At 52.4% G+C, this 24,581-nt stretch overlaps 1 protein-coding gene across 11 annotated transcripts in view; it reads right to left on the bottom strand.

Annotated features, from left to right (window-relative positions):
• EBF3 (EBF transcription factor 3) overlaps positions 1-24,581 on the bottom strand; it is a 118,556-nt gene that overhangs the window by 28,785 nt on the left and 65,190 nt on the right. For 7 of the 11 annotated variants that reach the window (XM_044382264.3, XM_026494403.4, XM_026494406.4 and 4 more), the window contains exons 7-10: positions 11,548-11,629; positions 7,934-8,078; positions 2,411-2,541; positions 1,770-1,896 (exon numbers count right to left, since the gene is read on the bottom strand). In XM_044382264.3, coding sequence (XP_044238199.1) covers positions 1,770-1,896; positions 2,411-2,541; positions 7,934-8,078; positions 11,548-11,629 — 485 coding nt within the window. The remainder of the gene's footprint in view (positions 1-1,769; positions 1,897-2,410; positions 2,542-7,933; positions 8,079-11,547; positions 11,630-24,581) is intronic. The other 4 variants (XM_048218938.2, XM_026494410.4, XM_044382267.3 and 1 more) reach the window with 1 other exon arrangement.

Here is a 24,581-nt window from a genome sequence, read left to right as displayed (position 1 = left end):
GCAAACCCACAAGCCAGAGGCCCTCGGAGGTGCCGTACCCACACCAGGGAGCACAGAGTGGGGTGTGGAAAGCGCGCAGGGGCACGACTACAGCTCGCACACGAGGATGGGCCCACAGTGGGTACGGGACACCCAGAGGGCACAGGACGGGACTCTGGCTGCACCTTCCAGGGACCCAACCCGATACTGCACTGGCCGCACAGTGCTTGCTTGTTGGAGACGTACAGAGTGCTTATTAGATGCCCCACATTTCATAACCCTGTTTTGCATGAGACACACGGGGCCCTCGCAAACTGGAGGAACTGCCCTTCTCAGTCTCTGGGTCTTCCCAGGAAGCCAAGAGCATCTGGACCCTGGCAGTGGGCCCAAGGGTGTTCACCCATAGCTTTTTTGCTACGCCCACTCTCCCTTGGTTCCTGGGTGGTTCTCGGCTCCTGGGAGCATGTGCCGGTCCCACAGGAGAAAGCGGCCCATAGTGTGGGCACCTCTCCCCCACCTTGACAATCTGGCAGGGTGTGGCGTTTTGGGGAGGACGACAGAGGAGGAAACTGCCCCCGCTGAGGACCCCAGGTATCACTGGCAGGCAGGCTATTGAGGGCCCAGGTGCCTCTGGGGACAACAGCCATGGCTCTCTGAGAGGACCCAGGTCAGCACACCCCTGAGCTGATGCTGGGCCTGCAGGAAGTGGTAGTGAAGAGCTTGTTTTCCATTTCCCACCCAAAGCTTCCTACAAGGGGCAGTGGGTGAGTAACCCCTCCTCCCTCCTCAAACTACTAAGTGGAAGGGACCTCTGCACCCCCCACATCCACCCGCCTGGTGGACGGAGAGGCCTGCATCCCAGGGGGAGCCCAGACCCTCTCCAGGACGTCCTGTAGCCGGCACTGCGTGTGGTCAAGGCCGCAGTCCCAGCCCAGGCGCCAGGCATGGAACCCCTGCCCCCGCCCCCCTCACCGCACAAGCACATCGAGGCCACAGCAGGAGAGAACAGGGGCCTCTCCCTGTCACCCGCGTGGGGTTGCAGCAGGTGCCATCCATCAGTACAAACCTTCTCACGTCCTAGAGCTTTTGCAGTTGGCTAGGACCAAAAATCAAAACGCAAAGACACTCTGAGTTTATCGATGGTGTTTCTCAATTCCACCTCAGACAAATGGTGTTAACGCAGTGCCTTGTGGGCAGAGCACGGTGTAGGACCACTCTGAGAGAACGTGCCATTTCAGAGGTGACCCTTTCTGGTGACCCAAGTTTGAGACCCTCGCAGAAAACGGGTCCTCTTTTAGAAAGAGCAGAGGGCCTGGAGCGGACACCTGGTTTCCGTCAGCGGCCCATCTATTACGGCATGTGTGGCCTTGGGCACATGACCTGTGCTTCATCTCTGAGTCCCAGTGTGTGCAAATGACAGCAGCACCACGAGCAGCCACGCGGCGATAGCACGGGCACCCAGGGCCGTGCCCCACGGACCAAGCACACGGGCAGCTGCCCAGCGGAGGCCGGAGTTGACTTGCTACCGACAAGCCCACCACCTCGCTCCACAGGCCCGAAGCCAGGGGGCCATGGGTACGGGGAGGGGCCCAAGAGCTCACGGCCTGTGGGGGCTACACCTGTCCACAGCATCGCTGACTTGGACGAGGCTGCAGAAACCGTGCACCCCACTGACCCAACCCTCGGGCCAAGGGGGCCTGGCCTGTCCTTATGGGGAACCCGCCTGTGCAGGCTGTCACTGGGAGGAACCGTCCCCTACTTGGGCACTGAAGTCGGAAACGTGAACTCACCGGTGTAGACAAACCGCCCAGGAGCACCTTTACAGAACTGCTTGGATTTGTAGGACAGGGTGACTTCAACGACTCCAGGAATGTGCCGCGGCGGGGTCTGCACCCGGATGGCGTGGGGGGTGATGAGCTGCGAAAACCACACGTGAACAGGCTTTCAGAGGCGCTGGCCGGGGAGGGCGGGCACTCGTCGGTGGGACACAATTACCAAAATGAACACAAATTGGCCCATCATCCCGGAATGCTCCCTCCTAGCTGTCACCCAGAGCCCGGGGTTCTCCAGTGTTCCTTAAGAAAAATATCTGCAAACGATCCCGGGTTTTACTTTGCAGGAAAGGCCACAGGGCATCATTCATATGAAAATTGCCACCATATGTCTCCTTAAACCTGCTTCTAGTAATTCTAGCACACTAATTGTTGCCCGGCACAGAGGGGACCTCCTACGGCAGGTTTGAAACCCCAGGGTCGGGGCGGGGGGGGGGGGAGGTTCTGTGCCCACCCACCAGAGAAGCCCCAGCCACAGGCGAACCGTCAAGGGACGGGGGCGGGCGTGACAGGGTGCCCGGGGTCGGTGCACCACGGACAGCAGGCCAAGCCGCTCGCGGGACAGCCCCGCCAGACGCGGCCCGAGCGCGCAGACTTACCTCGCTCCACACCAGCATGGTTCCGAACACGACTTGCAGGCCGTCGAAGAAGTTGTCTCCAATTATGATCACGGTGGCTCCCCCCGTGGTCCAGCCTTCGCTGGGGCTGATGGCCTTGATGCACGGAGTGGCTGCTCGCACAAGACAGAGAACGCACACCTTAGAGCCCCGGCCCGGAATCCGGCCACTCTGCCCGCCGCGGGTCATGCCGGCGCAGCAGGACGAGAGGAGGGCCGCTCCTCCAGGCGGCACGCAAAGGGCAATCGTACATCAGCATGTTGATGTGTTTAAAGCAAACTATTAAATGTTTTATAAAGCAAAGGCCAAGCCACAGAATACTGGTGAGCAAGGAAAAAAAAACTGGCTTGATATAGCAAATTATATGTCAGGGCAAATATGACTATTACAAATGATTAAGCATTGCGTGCATGTGGCATGTCGATTTATCTGCTTTGCTGTACAGATCTAAGCAGAGTCAATCAAAAGGTTGTTGAGGGGGATGAAGAGCAAATGCCTTGCATTTCGATTCCTCATAAGCAGCTAATTGGGTTGGGTTTTTTCATCCGCGAACTTTGCCTTTCGGTTCAAAACTTCATTTTCCTCTGTCACTCCACAATTACTACTTTTCACTTTTCATCAGGAAAAAAAAAATCAAAAGCACTATATTAATACTTTTGTCAAAGGTACACATTTTACATCTAATATTGTTTGTCGACAGGAATCCCCGAGCCGCTGGCCTGACCTCTCTTTGTCTCGCGGGCCCTCACATTTGCATGAGTTATTACAATGGCGCTGGGGCGGCCTGGCCTGCCAGGCGGCCCTGCTGGGGGAGGGGAGACGGTGGCAGAGGGAGGGCGCAGGGGGAGAGGGAGGAGGGCAGGAGGCCCCGCGCAGGCTCCCAGCAGCCTTGAGGAGGCCGGAACCAGGGCTGAAGGCTGCAGCCTCGTCGAGGCCGGCTTTGTTCTGGCCTTTGACGGCCCTTCTTCTACGCTGTGTTGGCAGACCTTTACTGACACCTTTGATGGCCTCTTGTAGGCCGGCCCCACGCAGAGGAGGAGCTCCTTAGACATTTGCTGACTGTTCTGGAAGAAGGCTCTGGGCATGCTCTCTTCTGCCTGCCTGGGCCGGGGCACCGTCCTCAGGACCCTGGGCCGGGACCTCCTCTTTACCTTTGGTATACAAAGGACGGACGACGCCAGCCCGGGAGGGGTGGCTGTGTGGCCCGAGATCCAGCAGTTCTCCTGTCTAATGCCGTCTGGACACAATATACCCCAGAGCGAGGAGGCCCAGGCCTCCGTCCTCCATCGAGAGAAAGGATGACGCTCCCCTCCCACCCACAAGCCCGGGCCCCCCCAGGTGTTGCCCCTTCTGCCTCCCGCCGATGTGGTGGAAGGTTGCAGATGAGCCGCAGATCCAGGAACCTGACCCCAGGCCCGAGGGGCACCCTCTCCGTTTTGCTGTTCTTGCATGGCTCGCGACAGCCCCAGCGGATGTTCGTCCAAAAAGTAGTATCTAAGCTTGGTAAACAAGAAGTGGCTTAACCAAGCCGCCCCGGAGTCTCGGCTCGGCTCGGCTCCCTCACGGCCGTGTGTGCAGACGGGAGCCTCCGAAGGACATCGTGGGGCCTTATTAGGCTGTTCATCTTATTTGAGCCCCGTGTAGCTCGGCTTCAGATAAATCATCTTTTTAGACTCTGGGTCAGATCTGGCCGCATGTCTTCATAAGCGGGCGTTTTCCGGAAGCGCGCGTGCCGTGGCTTCCCTGGCGGGTCAGAGCCGGCACTCTGCAGACACCGTCTAGTTAATCACCATTAGCTATTGTTGTTTAGAACACTGCCGACATGCCACCTTCCTTTGTTTGCTTTAATGTTGGACTAGCGGGGGTTATATTTGCTCATTCCACGCGCATCTCCCTCTGCAGCAGAAGCACAGAGCACACACTGGGAACCTGCCCTTAACTAGCACTGTTGACTTCATGCTAATAAGTTCATACAAATTTTCATTTCTGAGGCTTCCGAATGACATTTGCTTTTCTTAATTGCATGGAGAGCATTTGAAAAGGATCAGCTCTCTAAAGACTGACAAGTCTCCTCCAAGGGGGTGACCTTCATCAGCACGGCCAATTATGGCAAATAATTCACAAAAAAAAAATTACAGTAAACAAATTTACTTTGGAGGTGAGAAAAGAAAAAAAAAATCCAGGATCTACTGCATGCACGGGAGGTTGCTATCTGGCAGCTGTGGCCCAGTGAAAAGCCACATCATCTTGGAATTTGTAGTGCTTCTCGGCGGAAAGGAGACCCGGGCCTGCCTTGGCCTCCTCGGCAGCCGATAGCCATCTTCCCTCTGCCTGTATTTGCATACATTTCAATGCACATATAGAGAGGGAACATGTGTTCAATGGGAACCATGGCAAAATGAATTACACAGACAGCGTTAGCGATCTAATGATATACGTGCACAATACGCCCAAGCAGATGACGGGGCTGGCGCAGCCGCTGAAGACGGCAGGAGAGCAGAGCAGTGCTGGGAAGGGAGCCCCGTGTGCCCCCCGTTCCTCTGCCCAGCCCGCTGCGGGAGGCCGCCCTACGGACGGCTCTCCGGGCGGCCCAGCGCTGCCAGGCCCCGGCAGAAAGAGGGGGCGCGGCGGACCTCCCCCGCAGGTCCGACACGCGCCGGGACGACCCGTGTTCACTCCAAGGCGCCTGTCTCGGCCTAAGAACACCCTTGGCTGCGACGCCCGCCTGCGCGTTGTGGCCTTCGACACGCACGCGGACTGGCTCGCCCGGTGGCCGGGGCGAGGATTTCAAAAGTGAAAGTGTTGCCTCTCGAAACCCGTGGGGTTGGCCACCTCGTTGGGTTTCCCCGGCTTTCTTTTGGGGTCTCTCTCCCTACCGTATCCAGTATTCTATTAGCAAACCGCTTCCCCGTCCCGTTCCGTTAATCAGCAAGCTCTCCTGAGTAATCTCACGGCATTTGTCACCTCTCTCTGCATTCACAATATTGAAGCACTCAAACAGGCCTAATCTTGCCTCACGAAGACTTCTTTGTTCTGCCTGCTAAAATGTCTTGTAATTGTGCTTGGGATGTCCAGATGGCTGGCTGATACTCCAGCTGATAGGATTATACCTTTACCTCTCCTAGGGCCATCTGTTCCCCTTAACTCGCTAAAGCCCCGCAGCCTGGATTCGGTTGCCCTTATTGCATAAACCTAACCGCATTACGGCACTTGGCATGCAAATCGCTTCTGTGCTGCCGGCCGGGGGCCGGGCTGGGCTCACGGAAGGTTTGAACAGGGCTGGAGTCGCTGACGAGGGCACGAGTGACAAGGGAAAAAATGAAAGCCTGAGTTCTGCCGGGCCATGCTGGAAGGTGGGCTGGTTGTTTTCCCCGCGCCTGTGTTCAATACTGTAAATAATCGGCCTCGCTTTTTGTGAGCTCAGAGGACGCGGTGGCAGACATCCACGGCAGCAGCAGGGGGAATTAGTCTACTTGGAAACCCTCCGCAAGTGTGTGCACACTGCTGGTGAACATCAGATGATTGGATAATGAGGTGCTAGCCAGCAAAGGTTGCACAGGAGCACGGATCTCAGGCTGATGGGGGCCCTTTCTCCTTAAAGAATGTGGGACTGACTCAGAGCCAGCACCCACCCCTGCAATAGGTACCCACCAGGAAGGGGGTAGGACAGGGGCTTTCGGCCGGTGACGGCCAGCCCTGAAAATGAACTTCATCAGTGCCGGCCCTCTCAGGAAGGGGCCGGAAGCATGGGGTGCGTATCCCTTGGTCGTGGAGAGAACGCTGTCGCGTGTCCTAGAGCACTTGGGGACTGGGCATTAATTACCAAACACACACACACACACACACACACACCCCTTTACCGTTGATGACAAATGCCTGTTTTCTTGAAGACCTCTCTACATATGGTAGTTCTCAAAGTCACCATGTGCTTCTGAAAATTACGAGTCACTTTCTGGGGTGCAATGAGATACGTCAACCTCTTGCAAGAAAGTGACTTGGTTTAAATGTTGATAAAATATTGAGAAGCAAACATTAAAAAAAAAAAAGTCTTCAGCAAGACTGCTTCTGCAAATAGCTTTTGATTAGTTGGGTCTTATCTCCAAGGTACCCACTAGTGGCCTTTATTTTTCTAAATGCTATTTTTTCTGCTTGCAGTCAAATGCTTTTTCCTGCTACTTACAAAAATAAATGCTTGTACTGTGCTCAGATCATAATAGCTCATTAGAGGAGGCTGATTTTGGACCCAGACTACAACCTAACACCAGAGGGCTGAGGGGGCCTCCTTGAACTTACTGCGTTGTGAGCGCGGGCTCTCTGGGGAAGCAGGGGACTGAGGACCAGGGATTCAACCTTCTTAATTGTGAAGCTCATTAGTGATGGTTGCTAAGCAGAGCACACACCCACCTCCAGTGCATAGGAAGGAGACAAACAGTACGTCACAGATCCTAATGACTCTGGTGCCCAGGGCGACCTTTAATTACGATATTTTTGTTCTCTTATACCTTAGTCATTAATGTAGAAAAACAAATTAGTTTATTTTTGTGGACCACGGCAGATTCATAAACTGTCTTCCAGTTTTTCTATGTCTGAAGCGCATTTCATTCTGATAATCCGCACACACTTCATTCACTTTCCTGTGTGAGCATCTGCGTGGCTCGTGAATTCGAGACCCCAGTGTGGAGGATTTGTCTTAAAACGGTTTAGTTTTATGGGCTTTTTGCGATTTAACCACGCTGTTTTGTTTGCAATTCACTTTCAAGAAAAACGAAACAAAACAAGAACACCTCACATTAGTTTCTCAACAATTCACGTGGGTCAGAATCTCATGATTAGTGGGAAGAGTTTTGGTCTAGAGGACGAGGATTTTATTTTACCAGGTGTGGGATGAATCGTGGGGACGTGCGTGAGTGAGGGGCTTGGGGAAGGCCCTCTGCATCTGAGCGTTTCTGAACCCTGACTCCATGTCGAAGACCACCACCCCGCTGCCTATCAGGCTTAGCAAAATTCTTCTCTTTGAACAAGCAGAACAAGAAGTCAGTCACTTGGAAGCATCTGGTACAAAACATTTTATGCTGTGTTTTTTTTTCTCACTCCCTTCACCCTGCCCCCACCCACTTCATCCAGGGACAGGAAATGGTCCTCGAAGTCTGTTCTGAGCTGATGGGCTCCCAACATTACCACCCACTGAAACGTGCAGAGTATCTGGGGATGACCTTCTGGATGGGGGGCTTAGGATAGCCCAAATAAAACCAAATAAATTAAAACTGCAAGAAAAGCTCCAAGCAAAAGAAAGCTGAGAAACAAACAAACCGATAAAGTGAAGCCCGTGGCAGGTGAGGCGAGTGAGGCCCCCCCATAACGGGAGAGGGGAAGCAGGAGAGGCCCCCGGCGGCGGCCCTGGGAGGGGCCCCTGGTGAGGGCAGCGCGACATGAACCAACATAAAGGATGGTGCAAAGAAAAAGAAGCATTGCAAATAAAAAAAGACATGTAACATGTGTGCCTACCATTTTCCAGATAAGAAGGGGCCGTACCTTCTGACGGGTCTAGGCGGCGGGCCCGCCGCCCGTGTTTGGAGTTGTTGTGCACAAACATGTTGTCGGACACGGCCAGCACGTGGCCGTCCACGTTGACCGTTGTCGACACAACAACCTGCAAAGACGAAGCGGATGTGAAACGAGCTGGCGGAGGAAAGACGGAAGCCGCCGCCAGCCCCGCCGCGCGCACTGAGTGAGCCGCCCGCGCTCCGATGCCTCCCGGCCGCCAGCGCCCCAGCTTTTTGGCGAGTGGGGGTGGGCGGGCTGTTTTGCTCTGTTTTGACTCAGGATTGCTGCTCTTCAAAGCCCGCTACACTAATGACGGTTTAATCTCCTATTATGCTAACAAGTGAATTCAATTCAGAGAAATATTCTTCTAGCCATTAGCTTCAGAAACACCCCTCCAGTCGCTCATTTTAAAGCTGCTGTTTTGATTGATCTGTTCACATATTGATTAGATAGTTTATCTAATTAAAATTAGTTCACTTGAGACTGTCGTCCCTTGAAGAGTGGTGAGGATTCAGAGTGCCCAAAACAGGCTTCCTAAATCAGAAGCACTCCGGCTACCCCAGCCCATCAGCCGTGATCCCTGGGTCCATCTGACAATCCCATCTAACGTCTGGTAACGAACCTTCCCGTGTCTGAAAAGACTGAGCTGTGAGTAGTGACCGTGTCTTCAGTCCAGAACAAGCATCCTTTCTCAAGTTCCCTGCGGAGGCTGGCAAGGACCCTGGTGCCAACGGAAGGACCCCTTCCACTGTGGACAGCCTTGCCGACCCAGGCCGCCCAGAAATGGCACCTTTTAATGGACTCGGGAAATGGGAAGTACTACCCGGCCTTAAGATTTTTCTTCAACAGAGGGGGGCCCATGTGGTCCATTATTTCCAGAAAAGCTGATACGAGTATCAAAGACACAGGCCCTGGTTTAGTCTGGGTCTCACAGCAGGACTCGTGTGGCTGGAGTCAGCTGTAGGGTGAGGGGAGCCCGGCCTTGGCCACGCGTGGCCAGTGGTGAGAGCCAGTACCAGCTCAAGAAGCACAGCTCCAGAGAGAAAAATGTGGCTGGACAGGAGAGGAGGGAACCGGGAGGGTTCCCAGTCCACAGCTGCTCCCCCCGCCTGGTCTGCATATGTCCAAACATGCCACGGAAAACAACTATCGAAAGCCAAAGCTACAGTGGACCTTGGCTAACGGAAACTGGTTCACCCCATGTAACCAATGTACCCGCCAATGCAGGACATGAACACCAGGGGCAACTGGGAGGAGGCTGCCCCCAGAGGGTGCATGGGAATGCCTCGAACCTTCCATGCATTCTTCCCAAAAGCCTAAAACTGCCCTTTAAAAACTAGTCTGTTAGAGGAGCCTCAGGTGACTCAGTTGGTTAGGCGTCCAACTCTTGATTTCCGCTCGGGTCATGATCTCAGGGTGTGGGACCGAGCCCCGCCTCAGGCTCGGTGCTCACCAGGGAGTCTGCTTGAGATTCTCTCTCCCTCTCTGCCCCTTCCCCCCCCTAAAAAAAATTCTGTTAGAAAAAAATAAAGTATCAAAAATAAATAGCTTTTTAAGGATTAAAAAAAGGTCAAAGCTGCATATATTTTTTTATATATGCATACGAATACATGTGTAATTGATTTTTTCATAAAAAATCTCCGGCCCCACAGGAAGATTGTGAAGCAGGGGCCATACCCACTGTACCCCCCAAAACTCCCTCCCAGGGGCAGCTCCCTTGATGCTTCTTTCCTGGGTGGGCCTCACCAAGACTACTGGAGTCTCACAGTATTGGGCCCCTCTGAGCCTCAAACACTGTGGGTACCACCATCGGCGTCCCCACGTCCAGCCTCAGACATGTCATCTTCTTCTCATCAACGGCCGCCCACCCATGGGGCAGGCGTGTGCGGTGCCCTGGCAGCCTCTGCCCCCAGGATGCAGGGCTCGGGAGGACCCACACCATCCCCTGAGCAGCAGGCTAGGCCACGGAACGAATGCTGAGCCACAGACTTGACCCTCTTTGAGTTCTTAGACCACGATACATTAAAGAAGCAAGAAAGGTAAAAATAAAAATAAGAAAAGGACACTGTCTTTGCTCTGCCATCTCTATATAGGTCAGCCACCCAGGGAAAAGCGTGTGGCTCAGCAGAGGGAGTGGACGGCTGGGTTCTGCTCCTTGGCTGGGGCCAGCCCCGCAGTGTGCCTACGGGAAGGTGCTGAGTTTCTGAAGCCAGCTGGAAATTCTGTGTAAGCCCTGCCAAACTCTTAGGTCCAGTTCAACCTTCTGAGAGGTGGGATGATGAGCTAAGGAGCAGAGTAAATCCTTCTAGTAACTGTGGGCCCACTCGCCACTGACGGCATGTTGGCCAAAGGCAAGACAGTGTGCACCCTCCACTCCGCTCTGATGGGCAGATACCACTGTCCAGCCTGGCGCCAGAAAGTGGAGGCAGGCCCAGCTGTTTACAAGAGACACGGTCCCCACCTGCAGAGCATGACCGTGGACCAGCCCACAGACCCTTCTCTGATGGCCTGGTTGGCTGTAAAGACAAATGTCACATGTCCTAAAGGACTGGAATATAAGTTAAATTTCTAAAGATGACCTTGACTGGTTTGCTGGTAAGTCATCCAATCTAGCATTCATTCTTCTCTGGTTGGTAGGGACTAGCAGCAGTTCTGTGTCCCGGCCCAGAATATTTTTACAATTACGATCAGCAAAATAATCCATTGTGCGTGGAGTACCTCTCACCCTGAAGTAACCTCTTAATCATTCACAAAGGCAAGAAAAATAAGCACTCAGTGATAACCCATCCAACACTCCACCTTCTCTCCTTGAGATGAAATCCTCTTTAACAAACCAGAATATGACTTAGCCTGCATCCAGGAACATGGTCTAGCAATTAGGCACGGGTGTAAGGAAGCAAGAACACATCAACCCTGAGGGAAAGGAAGCTGAGCTGGGAGAACATTCTGGAATTTGTAAGGGCCCGCATCAAACAGGTGCAGCTCCCCTCATGAGGAGGGCCCAAGGTCTTGTGCCTACCCAGCAGGCTGCACTGTGGCTCTGCCCCATGAAAACTCCACCCATCCATCCCTAAAGGAAGACCGTTGGGCATGGGCTCCAAGTTCTCATCAACTGTGCATGGCTACGTACAGCTGAGGAAATGGGCTCCAGATGAACAAACATATTTGAAGAGATTCTGAAACAGTCCTTCTGAAACACCTACGAGACTCACCGTGGCTGAAAGTCCGAGGGAACCCGGCTTAACCTGCAGCTCTGAGAACTCGAACTCCCAGGTACCTGGCAGCCCAACGCAGAGGCCGGGCGTGGCACACCGCCCCAAGAGGTGCACCTTATAAGCCAAGGTCACGTTTTCGGAGCCCAGCGTGCACAGACTCGGTGAATCTGGCGTACTGAAGAGGCTGAATCATTTTTAAAGTGATGTGATTGAAATATTTTATCAAATGAGCCACTTCTGGTTTGCTCCCAAGCCCCTGGAGAACTAGAGACTGTTTTCTGAACAATCGCAACATCAGAGAATTCAAACTTCACGTTAAAAGTCCGGACCGTGGCCCGCGTGCCTTTGAGAGAAGTGTACCTGGAATCTCCGCATATCTCGAGGGTTGCCTGCATTCTTCAAACAGTTCTGATTGCACTTGAGGAAAAACTTTAGAAAGAATCTATAAAAATACAAAAAACGGATATGTGTTAGGGTCACGAGACAAACTCACAAACTTCAAGAACGACACTGTTGCGCAGGCAGTGGCGGAGGCGACCCGCCACCGCGGCTCGCCGCCTGTAGGGGGCAGTACCGAGAGACGACTTTGGAGGCGCCTGACAGCCAGCACAGGAGATGTCCACAGACTTCCATCTGTCTCGACATTACGGGTCTCTAAGCTTTATGACAAGAGCTGCGACTTAGACTGGCCATCCCTTGCCTGGACCTTTGCACAGTGACCACTGGGGAACTGTCCAGCCCAGACGGGGCTGCCAGCTTTGGCAGATAAAACACAGGATGCCTGGTTACATCTGAGCCCTGGACGGATGACAAAGTTCCTTAGGTTCTTACGTCCCAAAGCATCCCTAGCCTCAAACACCGCTGTTTAGCCATAACTTCAACGGAACTGGACGTACCCAACTTTATCTGGCAGCCTAAGCCCAGAGGACACCGCTGCCCAGGTAAACAGACTTTCCAAGACCAATTTTTTAAGTTACAGTTGGCGCAACTCTTGATAAGAGAGGATTTGAGGGTGTTTGTTAAGGATTGCAATGACTTCTGTGAAGGGTCTACATGTGTTTTTGAGGAAATAATCGGTGATTCTGATATGGCAATGAAGCTGTGGCTCAGGCGGAGAGCAAGGAGAAGCAGCCCCCAGCCTGGGCTCGGGGGCGAGCGCCTTTCTATTTCCCGCCAAGCCTGCCCTTGTGCTTTGAGGCATGAAGATGCAGGGGTCCTGACAGTGTGTTGAGATGCTGTGACAAAAACCTCATCACGCTGTCCCCTCCATGCCCGCGTGCTCGGTGACAAGGACAGAAGCTTTGGCTCACAACGTAAGCGCGTGGGCGTTGGGCACGGGGGACGCACCGGGGGGCGGGGGTCTCTGGGCCGACATACGTGCCCTCTTCTGTGTCTGTGCGTCCCGTCCAGCAAGGCTACCAACAGAGCTCCCCCGGTCTTTTCTGTCTCCATATCACCCGTCCTACTTGAGGATCACTCGTTTTTCACGAAGTTGCACGTGGTTTCCTTGAGCTCAACCTGACGGTCAAAGTTCCTTGTTGACAATTATCATATCAGAAAGCAAAAAGGACCCCGCGGACGAAGATTCGCGTCTCTAGGTGCATCCCCAACATGTCCCGGCAACTTCTCTGCACAGCCGGAGAACAGCCAAGGGACGGGGAAGAGGAGAGCGGCCACGTCGTTCAACGTTCTTGCACAGCACCAGGCCTCGCCATTTTAGGCCAGAATTGACATCTTTTATTAACTCCCTCACCTCCACGCTCAGCTCGCGGCACCCCAGCACCATCTGCCAGCGGCACACAGTAAGTTACTTGATATTCCTCCCACCGATTTTGCCTAACAGCCCCGTGCAATTAAGCCGCACGCGCTCTGCAGAGAGGGAAATGAGACGCACCTGCGGCCGCGCGGCGCTGACTGCACCGGGAAGGCCTAACAAGGTGAGGGCGTCGCAAAGTTATCGTCCTGTCAGGCAATTAGGGCTGCACTTCGGGGACAGCCACATGGCGCAATTACGCCACACATTACCGCCCGGCTAATCTTCCGAGCAGGCGCCGGCCGAGCGGCTCTCCTCTGCACGGAGCCGTCTGCGGGAGCTTTTGTCCTGGGAACGATTTTTCTTTTTGGACCCTCCCCCTGCCCCCTCCGGAGGAGGTTTCTTTAAATTCCTTGATGTCAAAAAAAATTAAATAAATTCCTTGATGTCTTTTTAGGCGGTTCACCCTTCACCTCAAAGACAGCAGAGCGTGTGCTGAAGGGGGTCTGGGGGCGGGCAGAGGCAGGGCCCGGCGCTCTCGGGCCTCGACTACCACCGGCACACAGCCGGGCGCCGGGCCGCGAGCACCTCTGCGCTCTCGGGGCCCGGCTCGGGTGCAGGTACAGGCGCTGATGTGGGAGGTGGCCCTGGCAGTGTTGCCTCAATCCCGAGTGTCTCGTGAGCCGTGGACGCGCACAGCCCCGGGGCCAGGACCCCCTTCACGTGCTCTGGTCCCAGTGACACGGACCCAGTACCGTGCCGCATCGAGGGCCGGAGACAGGGAGCTTCGACCGGGAGGAAGAGGAGCCTCGTGCTGACTTTCCCGCCTTGTCTGGGTCGTGATGAAGTGGAGGAGTCCGCGAGGCCTCTTCCTAAGGCGGGTGGCACAGGAGAACCAGCGCGGGGCCGCTGATGCCGGAGCCAAGCAGGGCCGGCGCCGAGGGCGCAGAGACGCCGGTGCCGACGTTTGGGGGCGTGAGGTCGCTGGGTGCCCTCCACGTGAAGTCAAATGGTAATTCTCATCCTTTTACTCAATTACCCTGTAATTGGCTTTTTTCCTAAGAAATATCTGACAACCACTTTACATATCTCCCTTCCAGAGTCTGGTACACAAAGGATTTAATACTCTTGTTATGAAAGGAAAAATCTTTCCTATGTCAGAAAATCTTTGGCTTTAACACCAATAAACTCTCTATTACTGCTAAACATGGATTTGCTGCTCGATGGCAAAGAGGCGATAAAAATTCGAACCTGTCATTAGTACATTATGCTTAATTGTGTACAGTGTGCTTCCCATCGCATCTGTTGGCCCATCATCAAAATGACCATTATGTACACTAATTCCCTGACCCTGTCTTTATTTCCCTAAAGAGCCATCAGCTTTCACAGTAGGTACCAGAGTAAATCAAGCTTGAAATATGGGCTTTATTTACTTGTTTCTCTCAGGCAGGAGGGAAGGCAGCAGCCCAGGGCAAACCACTGCACATCCGCGGAAACTCCCCAGTAATATTCTGCGCGGAGACCGCACGCACTCCTGGAAAGTTCTCAGTAGCGATTAGAAGGGGGGAGAGGTAGGATCTCATTACTTCAGAAACCAGGTTTCGGCCTGGAGAGCGTGCGGGGATTCACAGAAGAGGCCACACGAGCGACCCCGAGGGCGCACACGGGCGGGTTCCGGGGGCCGCCGCCTCCCGGGCACCAGCACCTGGGAAAGTGGGCGCAGGGCCGCGGCTCCAGCCACGGTACCTGCGGTCCACGCTGCAGAGCCCCGGGCAGGCCCTCATGTCTGCGGGGACCTCGACCCAGCAGAGCCCGGCCACGGCTGCGCCGGCCAAGCCAAGTGAAGCTCGGTCCTGGCTGCGTCCAGACCAGAGGCTGCGGCGCCCACAGGAAGCTCGAGGCGGCGGGCGAGGACCCCATAAGTGGGGCCATCGCAAGACACGGGACCAACCGTTTCGACGGGAGCCCATCCTCAGCATCCCCACAATAAGGGGCAAGCCCCCACCGCAGTCACTCATTTCAGAGTCTGCTCCACTTCTGTGTGTTTAAGCTATGAATTAGTTCATTTATATTTACTTTTATGAAGCTGATTAACCAGAGCTTCTCTATCTGATGAAAATCATTTTAATTGTAGTGTTAGGCTCCTGTGTAATATCCATTACATTATGAACTGTTTAAATTCTACACGGGCATTGTATAAATTGGCCCTTTGTGTGCGCGTAGGCAATTAGGACAAACAGCTCTCCTTTAAACGGCTGCACAACTTTGTGGTGGTGTTCAGGACAATCAGAAACAAAGGAGGCTGCTTAATTGTAATTTAATGGAATATCAAGGAGTCCGTGGCATTAGACGCTGGCAACGGAGAGCAGGAGAGAAAAATTAACTGCAATTATGTTTGATTAAAGCTATCCTTCTCAATAATCAGCAGTCCTGACAGGCCATGGGGCTCTCGTGGGTTCCAGGATGGCAAAAGGTGTTGAGCAATATTAGGGCCAATAAAGGGGATATTAGCATAGCTAATTACAGCCCTGCAAAACCTGTAAAGGGGGCCTCTGTGTATTGTAATGTGTGAAATAATTGGACAAGGCCGTTATCAATTACATAAGGAATGAATTTGGTTTGTCAGAGAAAAGCTGATGAGATGCATTTCATCTGACACCATTCCCTTCCCTCATGTTTCCAGTAGCTAAGAACTTGCCCACTTGTATCAAAAGCTGCAACTTACCAGTGGCCAAATCACTGATAAAATTATCTTGCCTGCAAGTGTTAGGTAATTAATACCACTCATCCTCACCGCCGTCCCTGCACTGCTGCTTCTCACCTAACTGAAGCCACTAATCATGTAATAATGATTTTTTTCCCTCTGGTCAAAGGAGAAATAGATTGTCTCCTCAGCAATGCAGTGGGCTTGGCGTGCGCACCCTGGTGATTGAGGAGAAAAAAGGAACTTTGAGCAGTTTTAATTGCTTGCCTTTTGCATGTGGGTATCACTTGTTTGAAATTACCTCCTCTCAGCATTTCGGGAATCCTATATGCAGGGACTTTTTTTTAATTGTTTTTTAAGATTTTATTTATTTATTCAACAGAGATAGAGACAGCCAGCGAGAGAGGGAACACAGCAGGGGGAGTGGGAGAGGAAGAAGCAGGCTCATAGTGGAGGAGCCTGATGTGGGGCTCGATCCCGTAACGCCGGGATCACACCCTGAGCCGAAGGCAGACGCTCAACTGCTGTGCCACCCAGGCGCCCCTTTTTATTTTTTTTTAAATTTTTAATCACCAAGTCTTAGACTCTTCCAGAGCTTGGTCTCGCCCGTGCTTGAAAACGTGAGTGACAGCATGCAGTAAGGGGTGAGCCCGACAGGCCGTCCGAGGAGTCCTCAGCCCCCATCTGAGCACAGGCTAAACGCTGGGCTCAGAGCAAAGAGCTCAGGCTTGCGACAGACCCCTCCCATGTCTCAATTCCAGCCTCTGTCCCAGCAGGCACGGCCTCCTCTTCTGGTCCTCCACTATAGGCAATATGGGAAATTTGAGTCAAGAATGAAAAATATTGGGGCGCCTGGGTGGCACAGTAGTTGAGCGTCTGCCTTCGGCTCAGGGCGTGATCCGGGCGTTATGGGATCGAGCCCCACATCGGGCTCCTCCACTATGAGCCTGCTTCTTCCTCTCCCACTCCCCCTGCTTGTGTTCCCTCTCTATCTCTGTCAAATAAAATAAAATAAAATCTTTAAAAAAAAAAAAGAATGAAAAATATTGATATCATTTTCTGGTGGGGGAGGGGGGATCAGGGGGTGCTCGCCTTTCCATTTTAAGGCTGAGCTCTTAATAAGCAGCAAATGAAGACGGCCATGGATAGACCTCCGTGTCATCAATCAGAAAACCCAAAGCTTCCGTGTGTGAATCATGGTGCTGACAGCTTCCGGAGGTTCCCAGAGAATCCCATTCCAGACCAAGCCCCACGCTTGTAGTTCCCGAATCCAGAACACAAAACCAGGAGGCTATTTTCATAACGTTGACTTGACAAGAAAGAGTGTGGGGTACCAAGCAGAAAATGCAGCTGGCAAAGTCCCCGCCCACTGGGGGTGGCCAGGGGCCGGGAACAGGAGTTTGGCGGGGGGGGGGGGGGGGCAACACCTCAATGGCCCAGGGTCTCCTTTTGGTGGCGATGGAAGTGTCCGTACCCACAGAGGGGTGGTGGTTGCACAATCCTGGGAAGGTACTAAACACCCCTGAATTGCGTACCTTAAAACGATTAATTTCATGTTCTGTCAACCCACAGCGACTCACCCCAGCCCCCAGTCCCCGCCCCGACGTGGAGGAGTGCGTGGACGAGAGCAGGGGCCTCTCAGGGACTCGGGGCTGTGGCCACCACTACGCTCTTGAAAGGAAACAGTTAAAGAGTCAAATTAAAAGATAGAGCCTTTAAGAGACTTTTCCCTGACTGATAAGAAAGTGACCAGTGGAGTGCTTCCTTGAAGTCCCTGCTAATTACTGGGAAGTCCCTGAAAGCAGTGGCCGCAGCTGTGGTGTGCGCGCCCGGCCATCAGTCGCTGGAGTATTGATTACTGAGCAATTCTAGCCGATCGGGTTCTGGTGCTCAGAGACAATGTGCTTCCTTCACAAAACCTGTAATGAGCAGTTCCTATACAAGACTACATTCTGCTGACATCAGATCTGTGCACCGAGATAGCACACAGGTCAATACGGATCGGATTTCCAAAATGCGAGGGTCTGAATGTCAGGCCTCTCTTTTCCTCCCTCTCCTGCCATTAGCTCTTACTGGGCTCACGTTCCGTAATGCCATACGGGAGGAAAAGTCTGCTCCATTAGGCTGATTTATTCTTCAAATATGCCATGACAAATTGCTCCAACACCAGACTTATTAAATTCTTGTACATTTCAAGTTATGGGTCTCATATACTTGTAGGGCCTGCATGACGTCATAATGAAGGGGCAGAGGGTGACGGTATTGAATTTAACAGCTGTGCCCAGATGTCCTCCGTGAGGGGGCCCCCTCCCCGGCGAGAGGCCCGGGGCCGCCCAGCTCTCCACCATGGGATCCCGGGCTCCGTGCGCGCCGGCCCCCCGCGCGCGGCATCCTGCATGTAAATATAGGTGTAGGAGGATTTGAAAACATCCACGGCTTGACTTGCGGTTCAACAATTACTGGCCTTTGTCTGGAGGTTCCTGGTCTACTGTGGCAGAGCCTGTCTCCAGCGGACTAGAGCTATTTTACTTCCCTTCTCTGTAGTAACCACACCGCATTAACAATATTTGTACTACAATCACCAAGGGACCCACTTCCCAGATTCTATCACTTCTTTATCTCCTGACAAATACCTCACTATCGAACATTATTAGGTTTAGAAAATTAACCCTTCACGGTCTGGGCCGCACGAGGCCCCACCATCCCTCCAAAGAGCCTTATCGCTAAATTTCTGCTATAATGGTTTTTCTTTTCATCACATTTTCACCAGTGGCTGTCGGGAGGCACTTGCAGATACCACGATCTTGTACTTTTGCAAGATTCTCATTAAACTGATGCCAAGGAGACCTGATGGGATTTAATAGCTTTGCCGGCCAGTTCGATAGCCACGTCCATAACAGATCCTGCCAAGCCCTCGTCTTGGAGAAATTTGTATGACTTGCATTAAACTTTTCCGGGTGGTTTTAATGTGTTCAGATAAGTAAAACCCAGGCAGACACTTTAAACGCAAACGCGTCCCGGAGTCCTATGCCTTTGTCAGCTCCCCGACCCGCCTCGCTGTCAGGATTCTAGTTAGTATTTTCTGTAACTGTTCCTGATATTTCATGATAGTTTTGATAAGGTTATCTGTTTAAAAGAAGTCAACTGCACAACACAAAAGAAATGTGAAGTGCACTGTATTTACACTAGGGTTCTTGTTTCAAGTGCCTATCTTTCTTTTCCTCTTTACCTATTTCTCTATTTCTAATGGGCGATGCAGCATTGACATTATTTCCCCACCAGATCATTCGCCCTGTCAATCAGTCTGTATTTTGTCTTTCGCTGTGGGCTCATTAAAACAGCTTCCTCACTCCCTCTGGACACTGCTCTATTTGCCAGCTCTGATCACAAAGCTCCTTATTTAAGAAAAATGCCAGCATCACTTGGCTCACATCAGATGCACCCCCTGACTTGTTGCCAGCTCCAGGGGAGACTTCTCACAGAGACTTTGTGCGCAGAGATGAAGTGCCTACGCGAACCCAAACTTACGGTTTCAAACCCCTCCCACCGCGCGCGGGTGCCTTTTTCAGGATCTGAAGAGAACAGGCATGCTCTTCCTGCCACGCTGACTTCAGATGGCTGTGGAGATCGTTCTCAAAACAAATGTATATTTTTTTTTGTTTTTCGGGGTTCCCCCCCACAATCTCTAAGTGGGAAAGATGTTGTTCATCTTCTCCTGCTCAGATGCACGCACCCCCCCCCCAAACCATGCCAGCTTGCTTAATTAAGAACTATCATCTTTGTGGGCTGAATTATTAATAAAAAAAATCACATTTTAAATCAAGCCCATGCACGCACACAGGACACCAGTGTCGAACCTGCCTATGCCGGCCTCTCTCGCCTTTTAGGTCCTGATTAAAAACTTATTAAAACATTATAAATGATTAATGGGAGCACAGCTCTGAGTGGCAATTATTAGTTTTAATGCAGGTAATGCAGCTTAATGAGGGGGCACATGTGTGCAAAGCTTTAACTTCATTACCCCTGCGTGTCAACAAATACAAGAGAAATGTGTGTCCAGGTCATCCATTACTCGAAACAGCACTGAGCCTTCCCTCTTCACGTCCCTTTGTTGATGAGCCAGGAGCCATAAATTAATCCTGGTCTGTGGCTCAGGGAAGGGCCAAGGTGTTAAAATCACGGTAAACCTCGCTCGGCTCCCCACGCCGCCATACAGCTGTCTGTGTGAATATTCCACAGATGATCTTTTCTGGGGCCTTCGGCACACGGGGATTTTCCCCTGGAGTTGTGGCAGGCTGTCATTGTCTGCGCGCGGAAATGAAAGCTCCCAACGTTCAGAGCCGATTGGGTTTCTTTGCTTTCTAGTTTCCAAAGATTTGTGGAGGAGTTTGGCTCCGGCCTCCCAGCCCCGAATTCGTGTTAGCACGCTGATCCTAAATATACGGACGTGATGCCCGCGTCCCTCGTTCAGAGCGCTCGCGTCCCGCCCGCAGCAGTGAAGGTCGTGGGGGGAGAGACCGCGTCCCGGGCCCCCCAGCGAGGCCGGGCTGCAGAGGCCTACAGACGTGCCAGGCAGCGCCCAGCGGCGGGGCGAGCCCGGGTCCAGGAGGTGGCAAGCGGGGAGCAGGGGCATTCGGGAGGCAGGGAGCGGGGTGCTCGGGAGGCCGACCCCGCCCGCCCAGAGCCCACGACTGGGGGCGCGCCCCCACCCACCTTCTCGCATCACCTTTCATTTTCTGTTTTTGTGACAAGCAGCTAGATCCGGGCTGATCTCCACTATCTGTTTGAAGAGTATTCAGGACTATTTGCATCATTTTATCGCTAATGTATAATATATGGCTCTAAAGTGAGCCCAAGCACTGTCTTGTTACCGAGCATAAAAAAGTAAGGGCAATAAAGACACATTAGTCCTCTCCAGCACCACGGCTATAATGCAAGCAGGAAAGGTTGCTGCTTTGAGTTGAGAGGCAACCTTTCTGCCTGACTAAGACAATGGAAGAGTAAAGAAAATGTCAAATCAAGAAAAGCTGGATTTAGAGATGAGGCAGCCCAGAATGACGTGGGTGCCATATTTTGTGAAACTATAATGCTGTTGGCAGCAAAGATCCGTGTTTCTGATTCATCTAGTGCTGCATGGCAAAGCTTTGTCAGTCTGTGCAAGGTATAAATAATTCAGGGTGAGAGATGGCAATTACAGGGCCCTGCACAACCAAAATGAATATTTTATGAGGACTAAAACTGCTCTGGAATGAATCATACACACGGAGTCGCACACACATGGCGAGTGGGCGCACATGCCAGCCCCAAGAAGAGCACGGCCCGGCCCTACCTCCTTCCAGAGCCTCCACCAGGAACCCAGCAGCCGGGAAGAAGCAAGCACGGCCTCCTCCACGCCAGGCCGGATGGCCCGGCCCTCGTGGCTGCAGACGTGCCCCCCGCGCTCAGCAAGGAGGCAAGAGACGGCACCCCACAACCTTGGCCGGCAGACCATACAAGTTTGGTCTTTAAGGACGAGTTCTGAATTAGCGCCGTGGCTTTCTTATTGTTTCAACTGTTCGAACAACTCATGAGTGGGAGCGGGGACCTTCTTCCGGCGAGAGCTGATCTGGATTTGGGCACAAGGAGGAAGGACCGTTGTGCTGGTCTCCACGAGAGGGAGGGCGCTGAGGGAGGGGTACATGTGAGCCTCCATGGGCGGCCCACCCGCACGCCCGGCCCGAGTTGCCGTTCTCCTCCGGCTCTTCCTCTGTCTTCTGGACCGAACCTTGTATGGTCTGGGTTGCCGGACTGCAGGGAGGGACCGCAGCTTTTCATGCTTTAGGTCCAAATTCACACATAAAAGTTGCTTTCCTCACTTTGAAAAGCGGTCCCCTACTAATGGGGGTAGGATTATGCCGAAAGAGATTTTTTAAAGGCTGAAAGGATGGTTTCATCTGTTACATTTCCTCCAAAAATGCTCCTGGTGAATGGCTAGAACAAATAACAACATTGTTCACGAAGCTGAGGAGGCCAGTCCCACTGGTGAATGGCCATTGTGTTTGTCCAGCTACTGATACCTGGGCCTTTGTGGGGGAAAGAAGGCCGGGGGCCGTGACATCAACACAGCACAAGCGTCCCTCTGTGCAGACACCCCGAGCGGGTCCCCACCACGGTGGGAACAGAACACCAGATCCCTGAGAGGTGGTTTTCTTTAAATCCAACTCCAATGCATTGTTTATGAAAACAAGGCTATTAGGTATATTAATAATTTGATAAATAGGGATTTGCCCTTAATTATTCATGAAGAACATTTGGCAACAGTAAAATTATATTCGCAGAACAGGTTTATAAACCAGCTAATTATAAATTAAGTATGCAAGAGAAAATTGCTAACCTTGAAATTAAAATATTTTATGATTCTGCAATTACAAAAAAAGGTAGAGAATTATCCAAACCCCAGTGTGAGCAGGGGCCCCACAGACGGCACAGCACGGGCCAGGGGAGTGACAGCAGAGCAGGTGGGCCGGGAAAAGTGCTCCCCCACCCCCACCATGGAACCACAAGCGACAGTGGCTTCGTGGCCAACGGGCAGCACCACTCTGCTTGTCCTGCTCAGGTGCAACTTCACAAGGGCACACCCTCACAAAACCAGCATCCACTGGACAAAGCAGGTGGGCATCCTTAGAAAGGCTGTGTCTGCTCTCTGGGAAGGACACGGCATGTCACCTCTGCTGCTATCACGCCCCGGCACGTGGGCAGCCCGGCGTGTTCCCATCGCTGCGCCCAGGGTCCACAAGGAGGCCCCTGAAGGCTCCTCGGCCCCCTCCTCACTTCGCTGTCCTCCTGCTGGAGTGGGGGTCCACAGTGAGCTTGGGGGTCCTGAGGGACCACACTGTTGCCAGAGGCGGAGGCATGCAGTGCCACTTGTCCCCACTAGAGGGCCTCTGGCCGCGGCGTCCATGGGGCGCTCAGGGATGCCCTTGTGCAATCAGGACACAGCCGCCCGCCTGCCAACAAACTTGGGACAGACCCTTCCTCCCACCGGGGTCGTCTGGTCTTCCTCTCTGGCTCTTCTGCCAGCAGACTTCCTTGTCGAGGGGCTCCATCCACACCCGCCCACCCACGACCTCTGCGGCCCCCCAGAGCTAAAGGGCCAGCAACACCCGTGCGTGAGTTTCACAAAGCCTGCCCTTCCTGGTGTGATTCGCGAGGACACACACAAGTGTGTCGTTCACTCTGCAACAACTAGAGAGCCTCACCCCTCTTTCGGGCACGTGTTAAAAGAACTCAGGAAAGCAACCAGGATGAATTCACTGAAGAATATCCTGTTTAAAAAAACAAAAAAGTAGGCCGTATTCCCTAACTTCTTTTCCCGTGGCTGCGTCGCATGTAACAAAAATGCAAACTGTAGAGACCCTGTGACCACGGAGGCCAGCCTCCTGTCCCCCTACTTGACTACACCATAACTCAGTGCCTGCACGTGTCCCTTCTTCACGCTCCTGAAATCCAAGAGAAAAATGAGCAAAATCCACTTCAATGGTTTTTTTTTTTTCTTTATTTCTTTTTGGTTATGAAGAGTCTTAACTTCCCTGAGAGTAGAGAGCCCCGTGAACTGCTCACGGAACAGAGAAAACAGCACAGTGCACACCTTCCTGCCCCAGCCGCCGCCCTAACACTCCGAGACAGCTGCGGGTCAGGCGGCCAACCAATCGGCAGGTCTCTGGGAACTCAGATAATGAAAATTTTTTCATGTATAAAATCCTTCATCAACATGCTGGTGGCGTCATCCTGTAGTGCAGACGCTGCAACTTAAAATTAATATACAACAGAACCTTTAACGAAATGAGCGTCCCTGGCTGTACGGTACACGTGCCCCTGAGCGGTGGCCAGGAGGGTCACGACCCCAGGCTCGTGCGCAGCTCTAACCCTGTCTCGCTGCCACGACCCGGAGAGCCTCAGAAACAACGGTCGCTGCCCCCCGGGGTCCCCAGGGCCCAGAAGGGACTTCAAAATTTGGAGACAAGGATGCCGCTCCCCCAATGCCAAGAGGTGGGATGTGCCCAAAAGGCAACCACCCAGCCCGGTCTCTGGCCCCGGCGTGAAGCCCCCTTCCACCAATTAGGGTAACTCCATCGGCTGGCAGCTAAAGAATGTTTTTATCATTTGGAATAGTCTATTTACCATTTGATAGGATACATTCCTTCCTGCACCTCTGGGATGCGCCCCAGATGCTACACAACTTCCCCTAACAATATTTAAATTGCTTACAAAGCCTCTCTAAATATTTGCTATGTATTTAGCATGCCTAAGATTTGCCCGTTATCCCAAAGTCTTTTTGTTGTAAATTGCAATTTTACAACTTCATGCTCGTGATATATTTTGACAAAGCTCTGCTGACACCCTCTATTGGCCTCCAAAGGCAAAATAGCTGATACTCCATGAGCCACCAGAGAACTCTCAATTTGTTGTGAGGCCCGCTGCCACTTTGCCATCCTCAATCTGCATGGAAAAAGATTAAACATTCAATTTGTTACTTGATAGGCCACAAGGTTCGCCACTTACCATACAAATGGAAAACATTACTGTCATTCCTCAACTTGCTTGCCTGAGTATTTTATTATTTGTAATATTTACTTCAGGGAAATTATGATTCATGTCATATTTATCTTCATGAAAAATGAGCATCTAAATGGAAATCACCTTTTGAATGTACCAGGATATAGTGTAATACTAATATGCTTCATGAACTATAAAATTTAGTCACAGTATACGGATATATTATAGCATGACTTTAATACTCTCCCATCAAGCAAATTTTCTCTGTGTTAAGCTGATACTCTGAGCCCTGATTCCAGTTGGATAATCATTACACTTACATGATGGTACAAGTCACTGCCTGTGGATTTATGTCCCCCTCAGCTCTTTTGCATTAATCTGCCTCTGAATAAGCTATTCGCA

This window comes from Ursus arctos, unplaced genomic scaffold (assembly GCF_023065955.2).
Source record: "Ursus arctos isolate Adak ecotype North America unplaced genomic scaffold, UrsArc2.0 scaffold_7, whole genome shotgun sequence".
NCBI lineage: Eukaryota > Metazoa > Chordata > Mammalia > Carnivora > Ursidae > Ursus > Ursus arctos.
The sequence above is the reverse complement of the archived record's forward strand: the minus strand, read 5'-3'. Positions and strand labels throughout refer to the sequence as shown.